General features: G+C 43.2%; 1 protein-coding gene across 1 annotated transcript in view; it reads right to left on the minus strand.

Moving 5' to 3' along the window:
• CROCC2 (ciliary rootlet coiled-coil, rootletin family member 2) overlaps positions 1 to 18,279 on the minus strand; it is an 825,280-nt gene that overhangs the window by 359,026 nt on the left and 447,975 nt on the right. Inside the window, 1 exon segment of the mRNA XM_030216488.1 lies at positions 7,792 to 7,935. Within this exon segment, the coding sequence (XP_030072348.1) occupies positions 7,792 to 7,935 (144 nt within the window).

Here is an 18,279-nt window from a genome sequence, read left to right on the forward strand (position 1 = left end):
AAATTTCCTTCATTTGGAATATATGGCCTGGCTTGTTTTTTTTCTCATGTAAGGCAGGTCCCTTGTGTATGACAGAGATTGTATGACCACTTGACTAATTTCTTTGCTTGAAACTAGGTCTAGGATCGATAAAAACTGGGAGGCTGTGGCAAGTAATCTACACATGCTTACTCTCCACACGGTCAATGAGTCAGACCACTTCAGTATAGGTGCTCTGAACCAACTTGTTTACTTAAAAGTCTTATTTGACAAATAGCTGGGACAACAACAATAGCAGAGGCAGTTACTTTGGCAGAAGTATCCCTTGTATCCTTTACTCCTGGTGAGAACATGTGAATTTCTCTCTGTAACTCTCCTGCACAACAGTATAGCAAGTACTATGTTTCAAAGACAATTATGTAGGTAAACTGGGAGACTCGGGGGTTCTGAGAGACTAACACAGTGCTTTAAGTAGCTGATCCAGGTGGGAATTGTGATGGTTCCCAGGACATAGGAGCCAGCTCTGTGGGTGCTTGAGCACCCCCAATATTGAGCAAACTCCTTGACTGTGTCTAGTGATGGGATAACTTCCATTGGGTTTAGCACCCCCAATCATTTTGAAAAGTTGGCTCCTATGTCCCAGGATTCCTATAGTTATAAGTGGTTCTTGTTTCCGCAGCTTCAGGAGCTGTTCCAGGTACTTGTATAGATGGTAAGTGGTCCTGTTTGCCCTGCTGGAAATGCACAACTATGCCCAACTTTTCCTATACTCCTTAGCTCTAAGAGTGGGTGCAGCAGGTTCTCCATTCCCACTGGTCCCCTTTACAGCACAAAGTTTAAGTGGCTACTATCACTGCAAGTGCTCTAGACTTCTCCTTACAGACTGTCCAGACTTGGGTAGCCATGTGTCTCCATCTCCTATAACTGTTTGGACTTAGATGGCTAGGGCCTTTGGGCTGGATGCACTCTCCTCTTACATGTAGGTCACTCAGTCAGGAAGGCAAAAAGCCAATAACAAAAATCTGAACAGAGTACAAGGTTTTATACCCTTGTGAAGTTTCTTCTAAAACTAATCTCCTCCCCTCTTTATAATACTGCTCACTGAGAAACCTCCTTCTACCTAGCCACCATTAATGTATTAATAAACACAAAAACATGCTGCTTTAGTAGAACCACTACAGTTTGCTATGGGATCCCTTTGAGCAGGACTCTAGGGTCTCTACACTTATATTGTTGGATGTTCCTTCAGAGTTAACAACTTTTACTCTAACACATGGGTTCTCAACCCAGTCCTCAGGACACACCTAGCTAGTCAGTTTTAAGGGTACCCACAATGAATATCCATTTGCATATCATGAAGGCTATGCATTCAAATTTAGCTCATGCATATTCACCGTGGATATCCTGAAAACCTGACTGGCTAGATGTGTCCAGAGGACTGGATCGAGAACCCCTGCTCTAATAGTAAACACTCACTACTAGCTGTTGATGTACTCAGTGCTCAGTCTTTCGTTTACTCCTTTTCTTCATCTGTATGCATGATCTATTCTGCATTTTTTTTTCATGGCAGCTATTCCTGCTACTTTGCAGAAATCTTACCTTTTCTTCCCCGCCCTGTCCCTCATTTTGTCTTTCACTGGCTTTCTTTCATAACCTCATATGTGAATTTATACTTCTTATAAGGTATAAAGGTTAATGCCTCCAAACCTGAGGTTTATTGTGGTAAGTTCTAAGGGCTGCATAATAAGATTTTACAAAAACAATAAACTTATTAGGCTTTTACCAAGTCGTGTTTTTACCAACTCACTTTGCAGGCTGAAAAACTGATTTAATCTTTTGCTCCTCCAGGGATACTAAAATTTGAGTATTTATGCTTTATCATGTAATTCTATTTCTTGTTCCAACTGCTCTTGTTACATGTTATTTGAGACTATCAGGTATTTTCACCAAAACTAGAAAGGAGAAGAAGGGAATTAAAGTTCAGGTAAATATAGGTCCATCTCAATTTGCTAAAACTCTATCAGATCTGGCTGATGGGCTTAGTAACATGTAAGTGGATGTTCAAGTTGATTTCTGGAGTTCAGGATTGCCAGAGCTCTTAATACGGTGGGCCCCCATATGATTTATGTAGTTAAATCTGAAAGTAGAGCCCCATGCTTTTCAGAAGAGCTGAGGGAATTGAAGTGATTTGTGTGAAGTGCTGAGAGGAAGTGGAAAAAATCCTATATATCAGCTGATAGGCGAGAATGTAAAAGGCTGTAGTAAAACTATCTGGATGAAGTTAGCTCAGCAGAGGAAACACTTTTCTGCAGAGATAGATACGGCAAAAGAACAGTTCATGGAAACTGTTCCAGATAGTTAAAAACTTGGGGCTAGACTGCTTGCAGGTACATGTTTGCCTGATCACATTTCACCAACTCACCAAAACCTTCACTGGTTTCTGTATGTTTTAGAGCCCAAACCAGCTATCTCATCATAAATTAACTATCAGTCCATATGCCCTTTGAAATCTTTTCTCATTGAATGAAATTAAATAGGAGGGTACTTGTAAGGGAGCCTTTTTTTTGGCTGGACTACAATTGTAAAATTCTCTGCCAGAAGAATTTCATTGTTTTTAAAACATTTGTGGATCCATATTCGAAGGAAGTTATATGTTCATTGGCAGCCAATAAACATACTCTCTCCTCCCCCCCTGGTATTCAGTTCTATTTAACCGGTCAGCATTGGCCACTGACTGCTTAAATTGACTTTAACCAGCTAACCATGAATATTCAGTGGGAGATAACTGATTATCTCCACAGAATACTTTCAGTTAGTGCACAGCGGCTAACTGGCTATATCATGCAATATAGCCCGTTAGTGCCGATATTCAGTGCTAAGTGTAGCGGTTAAATAATAGCTGTCCTGTCTTTACATGCTAGGAACTTAACCAGATAACACTGAATATTGGCTTAACTGGTTAAGTTCTTGTGGCCAAAAATGAACCTGGAAATTCAATGTTGATCACTGGATACGGCACGGCATTGAATTTCTGGCTGGCAGCGTACTTTAACCATGCTGCCCACTGCTGGCTGAATATCGACCCCACCATTTTACTTCCCTATCCGTGATTTTCAGCCCTATTGTAGATAGTATTGGACTCAAAATCAATCTGAAAAGTCTAACACTGTCTGTAATAATAAAAAAGTAGAGGGAGGGGGTGCGAGAGCAGGTTTTGAAATTATTTAGATAGTGGCTTTAGGCCTGCAGGCATACAGGTCTAAAATGTAACATCTGAGTGGCAGAGCCATGACTGCATTCAATGTATATTCAGTGACACAGAATATTTACTGTTATTGCTAAAATTTAATCCCTTAGTATTCTTTTAAAAGGTTACACCAAGGACGGTTTGTACAGGCACTTTCAGGGGTCTAAACATAAGAATAGCAATACTGGGTCAGATCAAAGGTCCATCTAGCCCAGTATCCTGCTTCCAACAGTGAACAATTCAGGTCACAAGTACCTGACAGAACCCCAAAGAGTAGCAAGATTCATGTTACTGATCCCAAGGAAAAACAGTGGCTTTCCCCATGTCTGTCTCAATATCAATATGTTTTCCTCCAGGAACTTGTTCAAACCTTTTTTGAACCCAGGTACACTAACTGCTGATACCAGAGCAGCAATAATAGTGAAAGTAGTCCCAGGACCTTTGTAATGCTCACATTCCCAGGTCTTACAACAACCCCACTCCCTCTTCTCTAATAGGTTTACTGCTGAAGCCTGCGCAAGAATCAAGGTCACTGAAGGACCTGTGAGTGCAGGCCAACTCACAAGCTTCACAATGATTTTAACCGCCATTGGCACAGTGATCTTTAATTATTTTTTAAAAAATCTTATACTGCACACAGCTACAAATCAGAGTGGTTTCTTTACAGTGTTTAAAACTCTGTACTTCAAATTTTTCTTTGAACTTCCATTATTCCTACACCGCTTCTCTCTATTTTGGCTCCCTGTGAAATAGTACTATCACTTTAAAATCCAAGTCTTTGCACTTTATTTTATTTATTTATTCATCTTATAAAGCACTCACCCCCAAAGGCTTTAGAGGATTTACAGCAACAGTAAAAACAAAACAAATAAAACATTTCTTTAACAATAACTACTAAAATTAATCATATACAGATGAGAACAGCCACAATTTACAAAGCTATGAAAAGAAAGCAAGGTCTCACTCATTATAATTTCTAGAGGGAACGGATTCCAAAAAGTGAAGCCTATGTGAGAAAATGCTTATTGTTTGGTTACTGTAAATCTTATAATAGAGGGTATGGCTAGACTAATGACACCTGTTAGGAATATACCACTCAATATTCAGCCAGTAGTGCTCAGCGTTTTTTTAAACGCTGATTGTCACTAGTTAAATTAGACCTAGAAATTCAATGCCAGACCATTTCTGGGCACCAAATTGAGGGATCCTTTTACTAAGCTGTGGGAAAAAGGGCCCTGTGGTAGCCGTGGAGGCCATTTTTCCCACGCATTAGGGCCCTTTTTACTGCAGAGGGTAAAAAGCCACTATAAAAATGGCCATGCAGTAAGATTACTCTTACTGCATGGCCATGCGGGAGGGGGGGGAGGGCACTCACTGAGGTGGTGGTAAGGGCTCATGCGGTAACCTGGCAGTAACTGGGCAGTGCGTGGCGATGCCCGATCATCGCTGGGTTAGTTAGTGCCGCTCTATAAAATAAATTTTTTTTCAGCATGCCACAAATGGCACCCACTCAAGGCAGAACTACTGCCAGCAGCTGTGTTGAGCCATTGGTAGTTACGGGTTAGCACGTGGTTAGCTCATGTTGAGCTTACCAATGCTTTGTAAAAGGGCCCCTGAATATCCAAGTCTGACTAGACATGTGCTGGACGCAAGGACCTATGCAGGTCCTGATCAATATTTAGCATGAACCCACATAAGGAAATCTCCAATTTCCACCACCCAAGAATAGCACCCCTTCCCAGACCCCACTCAATAACAGTACTCCCTCTGGAAGTAGCCCCACTCCCTCAGTAGGCCTGTAGGCCACCCTTCCCCAGACCTACCTCTGGTGATCTATTGGGTCTTTAGGGCTCCTGCTGATGTTGGCTCCAATATCAAGGTGACTTGCCACGACCTCTAGCAGCAATTTTGAAGTACTACCACAGAAAGTGAGACTGCCATTAGAGGTCATGGCAGCCATTTTAAGGCTGAAAAAATCATGGGCAGGAGCAACTGGGGATCAATTAATCCTGTCCTGAAGACCCACTAGACCACAGGGAATGTGACAGTAGGCCTGGGGGGGCCTATAGAGGGTGGGGTGGGGTGTGCTTCCAGACGCGGTGCTGTTATCGGTGAGGTTCTGGGAGGGAGCGCTGTCCTTGGGAAGTGGTGCTTCAAGAGAGGTCACTGTTACTGATGATGGTAGAGGGTCTGGAAGGGGAGGTTGGCTCTTGCTGGGGGGGGGGAGAAGGGGAAAAAAGGAGGGTACAACAGTACAACATCCCAGCAACCTGTAAGCTATGCAGTGCCAGCCTATATTCAGTGATAGCACACACAGTTAGACAAACAACATTAGGACAGTCTTTTGTACAGTTCTATTTGATCGCTTAGCAATGCAGATACTGGCACTGATATAGCAAGTACTCACATACCTCCTGGATCCTCCCTAACTGCCCCTGTAATGCCCCTCTGCCATCTAGCTTTACTATATGCAGTTAGAGACCTTATTCACACTCAATCAGGACCATCAATTAACATAAGAATGAAACAAGAAAACGGACTGGGAATTATTGCTCCTGTAGTCCATTAGTCTCCAAGCAGGAGTTATATAGGACAGCAAACAACTTCAGACTACAAAGGAAATGACATCAGTTTCACTGATGGAAGGTTTACAGCCACTATTCCAGGAAGATAACTACTAAAATAAATATTCCCATCCCCACCAGTGCTGGCCTTCCGACAGTCACCCAACTTAAAACATAAACTAGTGAAAAGCACGTTCCCAACAGAAACTGAAAAGAAGAGAGTGGCATACATCCTTGCAATATATCCAGCTACAAACTGTACCAACACATTTTACAGGATCCCACTGTCATTCTCAAAGAAAACATATTCAACATAAAGAAATTCTTCACATGCTCACATTCAATGTAAAATGTGTGAAGAAACAAGCCAGATGCTAAAGACGAGATTTAATCTACATAAACATCATATGAAAAATGCCAATACCAACCAGGATGTCACTTCTGTGGGACAACACTTTACAAAACCAGAACACTGCATCAATGATTTTATGGTAAGAATACTAAAAGAAAATTTTAAGACAATCCAGGAACGCTAAGACCTTTGAAGTCAAAATAAATAAATATTTTGACACCCATCAGACAGGACTTAACAAAGATCTGGGTTTTCTAGCCCATTATAAACCATAAAATTCTACTGCTTTGTCACCCTCTTATCTACAATCCATCTATCCCTGTCTCTCATCCACCCAGCTCCCCCTGTTTCTCACCTAACCCACCCAACCCTCTTCCTGTGAGACTGTCATTGGAATGCTTTTGGGTTTCACTTATAGGTACTGATATTTATCGACATTTGCTTATTTCTGATCTGAAGAAGGGTTTCATTCGAAAGCTAATAAAAAAATTTATTAAGCTAGTCCAATAAAAAAGGTATCATCTTATTTTCTTTTCTATGTTTTTGTTTTATTTCTATTTATTACTGATGGAAGGAAATGACAGCAGTTTCACTGATGGAAGTCTTTATTCTTGTGTTTACTAATTCTATAATTGTGCCATTTTCCCCCTCAGTTTAAAATGCTCTTTCCCTACAGATGAGGTATTGCAATGACAGTCTTTGAATAGGGACTACAGATTATGGCTTTCTTCACTCTCTCATAGGAGGCTTGAGGAGTCTGGTCAGTAGCAATGGCTGGGAATTGCTCTATCCCCGGTAGTTAGAAAAGCTGTTTACTACTACTACTACTATTTAGCATTTCTATAGCGCTACAAGGCATACGCAGCGCTGCACAAACATAGAAGAAAGACAGTCCCTGCTCAAAGAGCTTACAATCTAATAGACAAAAAATAAATAAAGTAGCAAATCAAATCAATTAATGTGAACGGGAAGGAAGAGAGGAGGGTAGGTGGAGGTGAGTGGTTACAAGTGGTTACGAGTCAAAAGCAATGTTAAAGAGGTGGGCTTTCAGTCTAGATTTAAAGGTGGCCAAGGATGGGGCAAGACGTAGGGGCTCAGGAAGTTTATTCCAGGCGTAGGGTGCAGCGAGACAGAAGGCGCGAAGTCTGGAGTTGGCAGTAGTGGAGAAGGGAACAGATAAGAAGGATTTATCCATGGAGCGGAGTGCACGGGAAGGGGTGTAGGGAAGGACGAGTGTGGAGAGATACTGGGGAGCAGCAGAGTGAGTACATTTATAGGTTAGTAGAAGAAGTTTGAACAGGATGCGAAAACGGATAGGGAGCCAGTGAAGGGTCTTGAGGAGAGGGGTAGTATGAGTAAAGCGACCCTGGCGGAAGACGAGACAGGCAGCAGAGTTTTGAACTGACTGGAGAGGGGAGAGGTGACTAAGTGGGAGGCCAGCAAAAAGCAGATTGCAGTAGTCTAAACGAGAGGTGACAAGGGTGTGGATGAGGGTTTTGGTAGAGTGCTCGGAAAGAAAGGGGCGGAGTGTTTGCAGAGAATCCTTTACTCCTGGTAGACGAAGAAGGAAAAGCTAGATTGTGGACTCAAACCCAGGACTTCTACATGCATGGCATAGTGCTCAACTTAGATTATCCTGACTTTCTCACCTCTTTCTCAGTAGTGTCCTTCTGTCTTGCCAGATCCTTCATATGCTCATTCAGGCACTTTGCTTCTTTCTCATGGGCAGCCACTGCATCCTCAAACTGTGACTGTAAAGCCCTGAGCTCCATAGTGATGCTGCCCAGAGTGTTCTGCAAGGAAAGAGATGATGCATTGTAAATAGGAGATGCTCCTGAACAATGTGCTGATCTGACCAGCTCAGAATCCCAAACAGAGATTTAATCAGCCCACCTATCTGTGGCAAATAGATGGCAAAGAAGGAAACTGCTCCGTCAATAATTTTTGGCAGAGTAACTTGATCAAACACCAAGTAAATTAAACATTTGCCCATCTAAATTCTCATGCACAATTTTAGTCATTTACTTTGAAACATGTTGTTTGGCTTCTGGATTTCTACTTACAGAGAAAATGCACAACACAAATGGAGGTCAGTTGTGCAGTAAAGAAATAGAAATTGTGTAAGCTGAGTAGCTGATGGGAGGAATTCAGATAAAAACTCATTGAATGCTTCCTAAATTCCTATTTGACTTCTGTGCTTGTTTTATCTTCTGTCTCTTTTATGTCCACTGTAGAGAAAGCCATGACTTAACTATCAACTTCTGTACAAACAAAGACACTGCAGGAGAACAATGAGAAACCAACAAGAGAATGCAAACCGTACTACAGAGGAACAGAAGAACCACAAGCTGCAAAGGAGTGCAAAGCATTCTGCAGAGAAATAGGATAGACGTTCATGTTCAAACCAGAGGAACAACAGGAACAAGAACCAGGACAGAGATATACTGCAGGATGGCAGGACAGACCAAGTTGCAGCTAGTCTATCACAGTATACAAAATGAAAGAAATCTGAAAAGCTGTGATGTGTCCATCCCTAAGCAAGCATCTTTTTAACTGAAACTATCACTCCCAAAATTTATTTAAATTATGTCTTGAAATGCCAATGCAACAGCCTCTGTCTTGGCAACACTGTGTATACTCAGGTGCAGGAGCTTGGGGTCTGATAGGTAGGACTGGTGAGCAGAGGGTGCATCATGCAGTGATATACTTGAGCCCTGCAAGAGGTGGGCTGGCAACCGTACACATACACAACAAGGACAACTGTTCACTGGTAGCAAGGGGTTATCTCACAGGACCTTCCCTCTGTGAGCTTAGTCTGCTGGAGTCCTTTGAATATCCGGGGAAGGAGAAGGATAGCATAAATGGGAGAATGAGCTAAATATATAGTTAATGCAACGTATCACAATAAGTGAAAAAGATTTCAGCTAATGCTGACAACTGTCTTTAAGGAGTGTAGCACTATTATAATGTGTTGCATACTGTGAGGGGGTTTATAGAACACTGCCCCTCACCCTTAGGAACAGTCCATCTGATAGCCTGGGCCACCTTAAGAACGGTCCATCTGATAGCCTAGGCCACCTTAAGAGCACTGGTCCTTCCCCAGGAGGAAGTGAGCTGGGAGGGGCAGAACCCATACTGGGGAGCAGGGGCATAGCCAGACTTCAGCGGAAGGGGGGTCCAGAGCCTGAGATGAGGGGGCACATTTTAGGCCCCCCCCCCGGTGCCACCGATCCCCTGCCACTTTTGACCCTCCCCCCCGCGCCAGCGCCCCTCCCCCATCTCTTTTGACCCCCTCCCGCCGCCACCAAGTTCCAACCTTCCTCCGCCACCGCCAGGTACATTTTCTGGCGGGGGTCCCAAACCCCCGCCAGCCAAAGTCCCCTTCAGCCACGGTCTCCGAGTCCAGCGCGTTTGCTGATCTCGATTCTGTTTCTGTGAGTCCTGGCGTCCTGCACATCCCTACGTGCAGGTCGTCAGGACTCACAGAAACAGAATCCAGATCAGCAACGCGCCGGACTCGGAGACCGGCGCTGAAGAGGACTTCGTCTGGCGGGAGTTGGGGACCCCCACCAGCAAAGGTACCTGATGGCAGCGGTGGGGGAGGGTTGGCTGCAGCAGGAGGGGGGGGGGGTTGAATGTGGCGGGAGAGGGGTGCCAGCGGGGATTGAAAGCAGGGGGGGCAGGGCTAAATCTGCGGGGGGGGGGGCCCATGCCCCAATGGCCCCACCTAGCTACATCCCTGCTGGGGAGTAGGGCCAGGCTGAGGTTAAGGAGGTCCACAGAAAGAAGAACAGAAGCCCCAGTCTATGATCTGACTGGATATATTTAGCTGCTGTGACCTGGCTGAAATAAGACAACCTTGTGCTTTTGTTAAGACTTGCAAGCTTGCCAGACCCGTACCTCTGAGGGAAAACAAGAACTATAGGCAGTGTTTGGGGCATGGCAACCCAGGCAGTCACAACTTGTGTTAGGCCTGCCGCTAGAGGCCTGCTTAATAATAACTGTGTTTCCTAAACCGCAGAGGTTTACCCACACTATGACTCAGGCCCTGTGAAGGAACAGGCTTGGGAAGTTCTTTAAATAAATACTTATTTTGCGTTCATCCCTTTTGTCCGGCTATGTTGTTTCTCCAGCCCACTCCCAACCCTCGCTCGGGGTCTCACACATACTTTAAATATACTTTTCTTAAAAAAGGTAAAGAACAAAAAATGTGCTATAAAGCTATCTGATGTTCCGCCTTTCCCTTCTTTCTGGTAGTAAAAGTCACTGAAAGTTAATGGATCAATATTTTGCAGCTGCACTGCATGGATAGACAGTGGTGTTGAATGGTGGCTATACAGATTGTGGTGATATTCAGCTGCTATATGTATAGCTGTGTAGTATAAGTCACGATGGCAGGTCTAATGTCCTAACTTTAACTACTTGACTATATGGATAGGGGTCGATATTCAGTGGGACTTATCTGGGTAGAAACAGCTCCTACCAGAACAAATCTTGCTAATTGGATCCATTCCTGGATTTTCAATGGCATCGAACAGATAATGCTGCTGAACATCCGGTCAGAACGCCTTGGAACTATCCAGATAGTGCTGGGACAGATCCATGAGAGAGATGGGAGTTACCTGGTTAGCGGCAATATTCAGCTGGCTGTCCTAACTTTATCCAGGTACCGTTCTGAATATGCCAGTACCTGGATAAGTGTTGGTGGCCACTTTATACCCAAATATTCAGTGTCTGTATCTGTGAATAGCCTAGTGCTGAATATCCAGGTAGAAAAAACCTGTAGCGACTGGCGTTTGACGGCCGTTGATTGACCAGATAGTGGCTGAATATTGCAGTTATCCATATAGCTGGATGAAACTCCCTCACTCTCCCTCCCTCTTCCCTGGCACTACACATAAGTACATAAGTAATTGCCACAGTAGCCTTATCGCCAGATAAAAACTGGTTGATAAGGCTCTTTTTTCAGAATAAGCATAAAAGTTTTCTTGGATTGAAGGTACATCTCTTTCCGGATGTAACCAAAGAAACACAAAGACATAGACAAAGATTTTTACTTATGTGTCCGGGGGTAATTCGGTTAGGAGCTTCTTTCTTTTTAAAGTACCCCTGCAAATGCCTGGTTAAATATAATCCAATAAGTATGTGTTCTATGATCCCTCTTAGCTCTCATCTTTCCTGGCTGCAAAAGGACAAGGGAGTAATTAGATTTAAGCTCTAGGTAAAGGAATAGGGTATCTTTAAATGGCCATCCGATCTAGAGTGGTTTTTTCTTTATGATATTTATCTTTATATTTCCAAAATGTAAATTTTGAATCCCATTAATGTGGACTTTGGTTAACTTGCTGTGTTGAATTGCCTAATGTATTGATTTCTTGTCATTTGTTTTCTTGAACAGTATAGTTTATTTTCTTGACAAGGATTATTCTTGTTTGATTTTATATGTAAATGTATAAATAAATAAATAAAGTACATAAGTAATGCCACACTGGGAAAGACCAGGGGTCCATCGAGCCCAGCATCCTGTCCACGACAGCGGCCAATCCAGGCCAAGGGCACCTGGCAAGCTTCCCAAACGTACAAACATTCTATACATGTTATTCCTGGAATTTTCCCAAGTCCATTTAGTAGTGGTTTATGGACTTGTCCTTTAGGAAACTGACTAACCCCTTTTTAAACTCTGCCAAGCTAACCGCCTTTACCACGTTCTCCGGCAACGAATTCCAGAGTTTGATTATGCATTGGGTGAAGAAATATTTTCTCCGATTTGTTTTAAATTTACTACACTGTAGTTTCATTGCATGCCACCTAGTCCTAGTATTTTTAGAAAGCGTGAACAGACGCTTCACATCCACCTGTTCCATTTCACTCATTATTTTATATAACTCTATCATGTCTCCCCTCAGCCGTCTCTTCTCCAAGCTGAAAAGCCCTATCCTCCTTAATCTTTCTTCATAGGGAAGTCGTCCCATCCCCGCTATCATTTTAGTTGCCCTTCGCTGCACCTTTTCCAATTCTACTATATCTTTCTTGAGATGCGGCGACCAGAATTGAACACAATACTATTATTATTATTATTAGCATTTGTATAGCGCTACCAGACGCACGCAGCGCTAAACACCTGACACAGAGAGAAAGTCCCTGCTCAATAGAGTTTACAATCTAAAAATACAGACAGACAAGACAATTAAGGGCGAGGGAAGTACTGAGTGAGAAGGAACAAGGGTAGGGCAATTGAGTAGTGGCTAGGAGCCAAAAGCAGTGGTGAAAAGGTGGGTTTTCAGCATAGATTTGAAAACAGGTAGAGATGGAGCTAGACGTACAGGCTCAGGAAGTCTATTCCAGGCGAAAGGTGCCACGAGGGAAAAGGAACGAAGTCTGGAGTTAGCAGTGGAGAAGGGGGACAACAGGAGAGATTTATCTGTCATCATCCACTATGTTACTATGTAAAAAAAGACCACATTTTGTTCTAACAGGCTAATCTAGGGCTCAAGGTGCGGTCGCACCATGGAGCGATAAAATGGCATTACAACATCCTCACACCTGTTTTCCATACCTTTCCTAATAATACCCAACATTCTATTCGCTTTCCTAGCCGTAGCAGCACACTGAGCAGAAGGTTTAAGTGTAATATCGACGACGACACCCAGATCCCTTTCTTGGTCCGTAACTCCTAACGTGGAACCTTGTATGACGTAGCTATAATTCAGGTTCTTTTTTCCCACATGCATCACCTTGCACTTGCTCACATTAAACGTCATCTGCCATTTAGCCGCCCAGTCTCCCAGTCTCGTAAGGTCCTCTTGTAATTTTTCACAATCCTGTTGGGAGTTAACGACTTTGAATAACTTTGTGTCATCAGCAAATTTAATTACCTCAGTAGTTACTCCCATCTCTAAATCATTTATAAATATATTAAAAAGCAGCGGTCCTAGCACAGACCCCTGAGGAACCCCACTAACTACCCTTCTCCATTGTGAATACTGCCCATTTAAGCCCAATCTCTGTTTCCTATCCTTCAACCAGTTTTTAATCCACAATAGGACATTTTCTCCTATCCCATGACCCTCCAATTTCCTCTGTAGCCTTTCATGAGGTACCTTGTCAAATGCCTTTTGAAAATCCAGATACACAATATCAACCGGCTCCCCTTTGTCCACGTTTGTTTACTCCTTCAAAGAATTGAAGTAAATTGGTCAGGCAAGATTTCCCCAAACAAAAGCCGTGCTGACTTGGTCTCAGTAATCCATGTCCTTGGATGTGCTCTGTAATTTTGTTTTTAATAATAGCCTCTACGATTTTCTCTGGCACCGACGTCAGACTCACCGGTCTATAATTTCTTGGATCTCCCTTGGAACCTTTTTTGAAAATTGGCGTTACATTGGCCACTCTCAAATCTTCCGGATCATTAATATTCACATTGAGACTCCAGTAATATATTACAAACACTCCTTTTATTACATATGTGTGTCCTTACAAATCGAATGACACAAAAAATCTACAAAAAACATAGATACAGCACCATTCATTCACCATTCACCAGCGGTAACAACCAGTATAGATTAAATATCATTAGACATCATAGATGTAATTAAACCTATATGCTTAGAAACCCATGCAGTATGGGTGCTAAAGTTCACAAATGTCCATCAACAAATGTCCATCAAACGTAGACTGGCACTTATCCTTCTTATATAGTACTTTTTCTATAGAAATGTTCAATGAAGCTGATCCGGAGCTCATGCAGCAATAGGCATAACCATGCTTCGTACTCCTCAAACAGTGTGAGGCGTCCCAGGCTCTATCTGCTGGGGTGTTCGTTAGCGCTCAAAATGGATACAGCTGCAGAGCTCAACTATTACTCTGCCAGATTCCATACTTTACAACCAGTTGTGGATCACAGGTGAAGGGTGACTAAAACCACCTTCAAGGCAGATGTACTTCTCCTGTTCACTACGGTTCCCCAGATTAGTCAGAAGAAATTTTCAGTAGCACTATTTACATAGACAGACTAAAGGTCCATTAAGCCAGGCATCCTGTTTCTAACAGTGGTCAATCTGGGTTATAAGTACCTGGCAAGATCCTAAAACAGTACAATATATTTTATGCTGCTTATCCTAGAAATAAGTGAATTTTCCCCACTTTAATAATGGCTTATGGACTTTTAGGAAGTTATCCAAACCTTTTTTAAACCCTGCAAAGCTAACTGCTTTTACCACATTCTCTGGCAATGAATTCCAGAGTTTAATTACATATTGAGTGAAGAAATATTGTCTCTGATTTGTTTTAAATTTACTACTTTGTAACTTCATTGCATGCCACCTAGTCCTAGTATTTTTGGAAAGAGTAAACAAGCGATTCACATCTACACATTCTACTCCACGTATTATTTTATAGACCTCTATCATATCTCCCCTCAGCCATCTTTTCTCCAAGCTGAAGAGCCCTAACTACTTTTGCCTTTCCTCGTAGGGAAGTCGTCCCATCCCATTTATCAATTTCACCACCCTTCTCTGTACCTTTTCTAATTCCACTATCAGGCTTATTTTTGAAAGAGAAGGGCGCCCATCTTTCGACACAAATCGGGAGATGGGCATCCTTCTCTCAGGGTCACCCAAATCGACATAATCAAAAGCCAATTTTGGGCGTTCCCAACTGCTTCCTGTTGCGGGGACGACCAAAGTTCCTGGGGGTGTGTCGGAGGCGTAGCGAAGGCGAGACTAGGGTGTGCCTAACAGATAGGCGTCCTCGAACAATAATGGAAAAAAGAAGGGCGTCCCTAATGAGCACTTGGCTGACTTTACTTGGTCCATTTTTTCTTACGACCAAGCCTCAAAAAGGTACCCGAACTGACCAGATGACCACCGGAGGGAATCGGGATGACCTCCCTTGACTTCCCCAGTGGTGGCTAACCCCCTCCCACCCTGAAAAAAACAACTTAAAAAACTTTTTTTTGCCAGCCTCAAATATCATACTCAGGTCCATCGCAGCAGTATGCATGTCCCTGGTGGGGGGAGGTGTGTGTGTGTCGGCGGAGGCATAGCAAAGATGTGGACGTCCTTCTTTCAAACATTTTGGACGTCCTGAACTGCCCCCCCCACAGGGACGGCCAAATTTGAAAGGAGTGGAGTGGAGGAGTGGTCTAATGCTGCTACTTGTGATCCAAAATCCAAATAAATAAATAAAGGGGGTGTCGGATGCATAGCAAAGGCATGGACATCCTTCTCACAGAAACATCCACATTTTGGACATCCTCAACTGCCCATCACATGAACGGAGGCATAGCAAAGGCACCCAACACTTGGACGTCCTTCAACCATACTAAAAAAAAAAAAAAGACGTAGGCATAGCAAAGGCGCCAACACTTGGACATCCTTCACTCATACTAAAAAAAAAAAAAAAAAAGACGTCCCTGACGAGCACGTTTTCACCTTGGCTTGTGTTTGTTTAAGGTTATAGACAGCTATTATACATGTAGCTTGTCTACGTGTATGAAGCCGTTTTTGGCATGCGCAGAGCAGCCACACATAACGCTTGGCTGCTCTGCACTGGCTTCCCCTCCTTAGGAAGGAAATTGTGTGCAAATGAGCTAACAGCGAGCAGCTCATTTGCATGCGATTTCCTTCATGCATGCCCGTTCCTTTCCGAATCGCTAAGGGATCGGTAAGGGAAGGGCTTTTTCCGTTCAGTTAGTGCATCAGTTAGTCTGCTGAAGTGCCCCCTAGAGTGCCCAGTTGGTGTCCTGGCATGTCAGGGGGACCAGTGCACTATGAATGCTGGCTCCTCCCACGACCAAATGAGTTGGATTTGGTCATTTTTGAGATGGGCGTCCTCGGTTTCCATTATCGCCATCTCTAAGGTCAACCTAAATGTTGAGATTTGGGTGTCTCCGACCATATTATCGAAACGAAAGATGGATGCCCATCTTGTTTCGATAATATGGGTTTCCACGCCCCTTCGCGGGGATGTCCTGTGAGGATGCCCTCAGGAAACCTTTGGCGCCCTGTTCGATTATGCCCCTTCACATCTTTTTGAGATGCAGTGAACAGAATTGCACACAGTATTCGAGGTGCGGTCACACCATGGAGTGATACAAAGGCATTATAATGTCCTCATTTTTGTTTTCCATTTCTTTCCTAATAATGCCTAACGTTCCATTTGCTTTCTTAGCCCGCACATTGAGCAGAGTGTTTCAACGTATCATCAACAACAATGCCGAGATCCATTTCTTGGTCATTGACTCCTAATGTGGAACCTTGAATTATGTAGCTATAGTTCAGGTTCCTCTTTCCCACATGCATCACTTTGCACTTGCTCGCATTAAACGCTCCAAGTTGTGTGCTGTTTATAGAATAATGCTCACAGCCAATTTCTGTGCCAAACTTTGGGCGCAAGGACTTGCACCAACTGAAATCTGGTGTAAATCCTGGTGTGTAAATTAAGCATAGACATAGGAACCGACTCTGTGGGTGCTGCGGGTGCTTGAGCACCCCCAATATTGAATAAATTCCTTGTATGTGTCCAGGGTGGGGTTATTTCCACTGGGGTTAGCACCCCCAATAATGTAAAAAAGGTGGCTCCTATGAGCATAGATCTCCAGTATTCAGTAATACTGTGCACAGCTTTAGTGATTACCCCTCACCTGCCCATGCCCCTCTTGTGGCCACACCCCCTTTTGAGTTGCATGCTATAAAAATCTGTACATGGATCTTTAAAGAACAGCACTTAGTAAGATGCGTGCACAAATCCAAATGTTGCCAATTAACACCAATTATTTATTTATTATTAGGATTTATATACCATCTTTTTGAAGGAATTCACTCAAGGCGGTGTGCAGTAAGAATAAATCAAACATGAGCAATAGACAATTACAGCAGTAAAAATATTCAAATAACAACGAAGTATGGCATAGTATACTACTTACAATGTCAACATAATATGTAATATAACATTTTAATTCACAGTGTAGGATCTAAGAAATGATGGAACATACAGATAGGTAAGACAGTAAGAAGAGTAAGAAAGTAAGGTGACTAATTGAAAGAAAGATGCACATGAAGTCGGAGAGATTGTTAAATATTATCTCAGCTAGGGTTGGAGTGGATAAATATGTCCTGCTGCAGAATGTGCAGCCCGTGTCACTTCTTGTGTGCATAAGTACATAAGTACATAAGTAGTGCCATACTGGGAAAGACCAAAGGTCCATCTAGCCCAGCATCCTGTCACCGACAGTGGCCAATCCAGGTCAAGGGCACCTGGCACGCTCCCCAAACGTAAAAACATTCCAGACAAGTTATACCTAAAAATGCGGAATTTTTCCAAGTCCATTTAATAGCGGTCTATGGACTTGTCCTTTAGGAATCTATCTAACCCCTTTTTAAACTCCGTCAAGCTAACCGCCCGTACCACGTTCTCCGGCAACGAATTCCAGAGTCTAATTACACGTTGGGTGAAGAAAAATTTTCTCCGATTCGTTTTAAATTTACCACACTGTAGCTTCAACTCATGCCCTCTAGTCCTAGTATTTTTGGATAGCGTGAACAGTCGCTTCACATCCACCCGATCCATTCCACTCATTATTTTATACACTTCTATCATATCTCCCCTTCAGCCGTCTCTTCTCCAAGCTAAAAAGCCCTAGCCTTCTCAGCCTCTCTTCATAGGAAAGTCGTCCCATCCCCACTATCATTTTCGTCGCCCTTCGCTGTACCTTTTCCAATTCTACTATATCTTTTTTGAGATACGGAGACCAGTACTGAACACAATACTCCAGGTGCGGTCGCACCATGGAGCGATACAACGGCATTATAACCTCCGCACACCTGGACTCCATACCCTTCCTAATAACACCCAACATTCTATTCGCTTTCCTAGCCGCAGCAGCACACTGAGCAGAAGGTTTCAGCGTATCATCGACGACGACACCCAGATCCCTTTCTTGATCCGTAACTCCTAACGCGGAACCTTGCAAGACGTAGCTATAATTCGGGTTCCTCTTACCCACATGCATCACTTTGCACTTGTCAACATTGAACTTCATCTGCCACTTGCACGCCCAATCTCCCAGTCTCGCAAGGTCCTCCTGTAATCGTTCACATTCCTCCTGCGACTTGACGACCCTGAATAATTTGTGTCAT

Source organism: Microcaecilia unicolor, chromosome 10 (assembly GCF_901765095.1).
Source record: "Microcaecilia unicolor chromosome 10, aMicUni1.1, whole genome shotgun sequence".
NCBI lineage: Eukaryota > Metazoa > Chordata > Amphibia > Gymnophiona > Siphonopidae > Microcaecilia > Microcaecilia unicolor.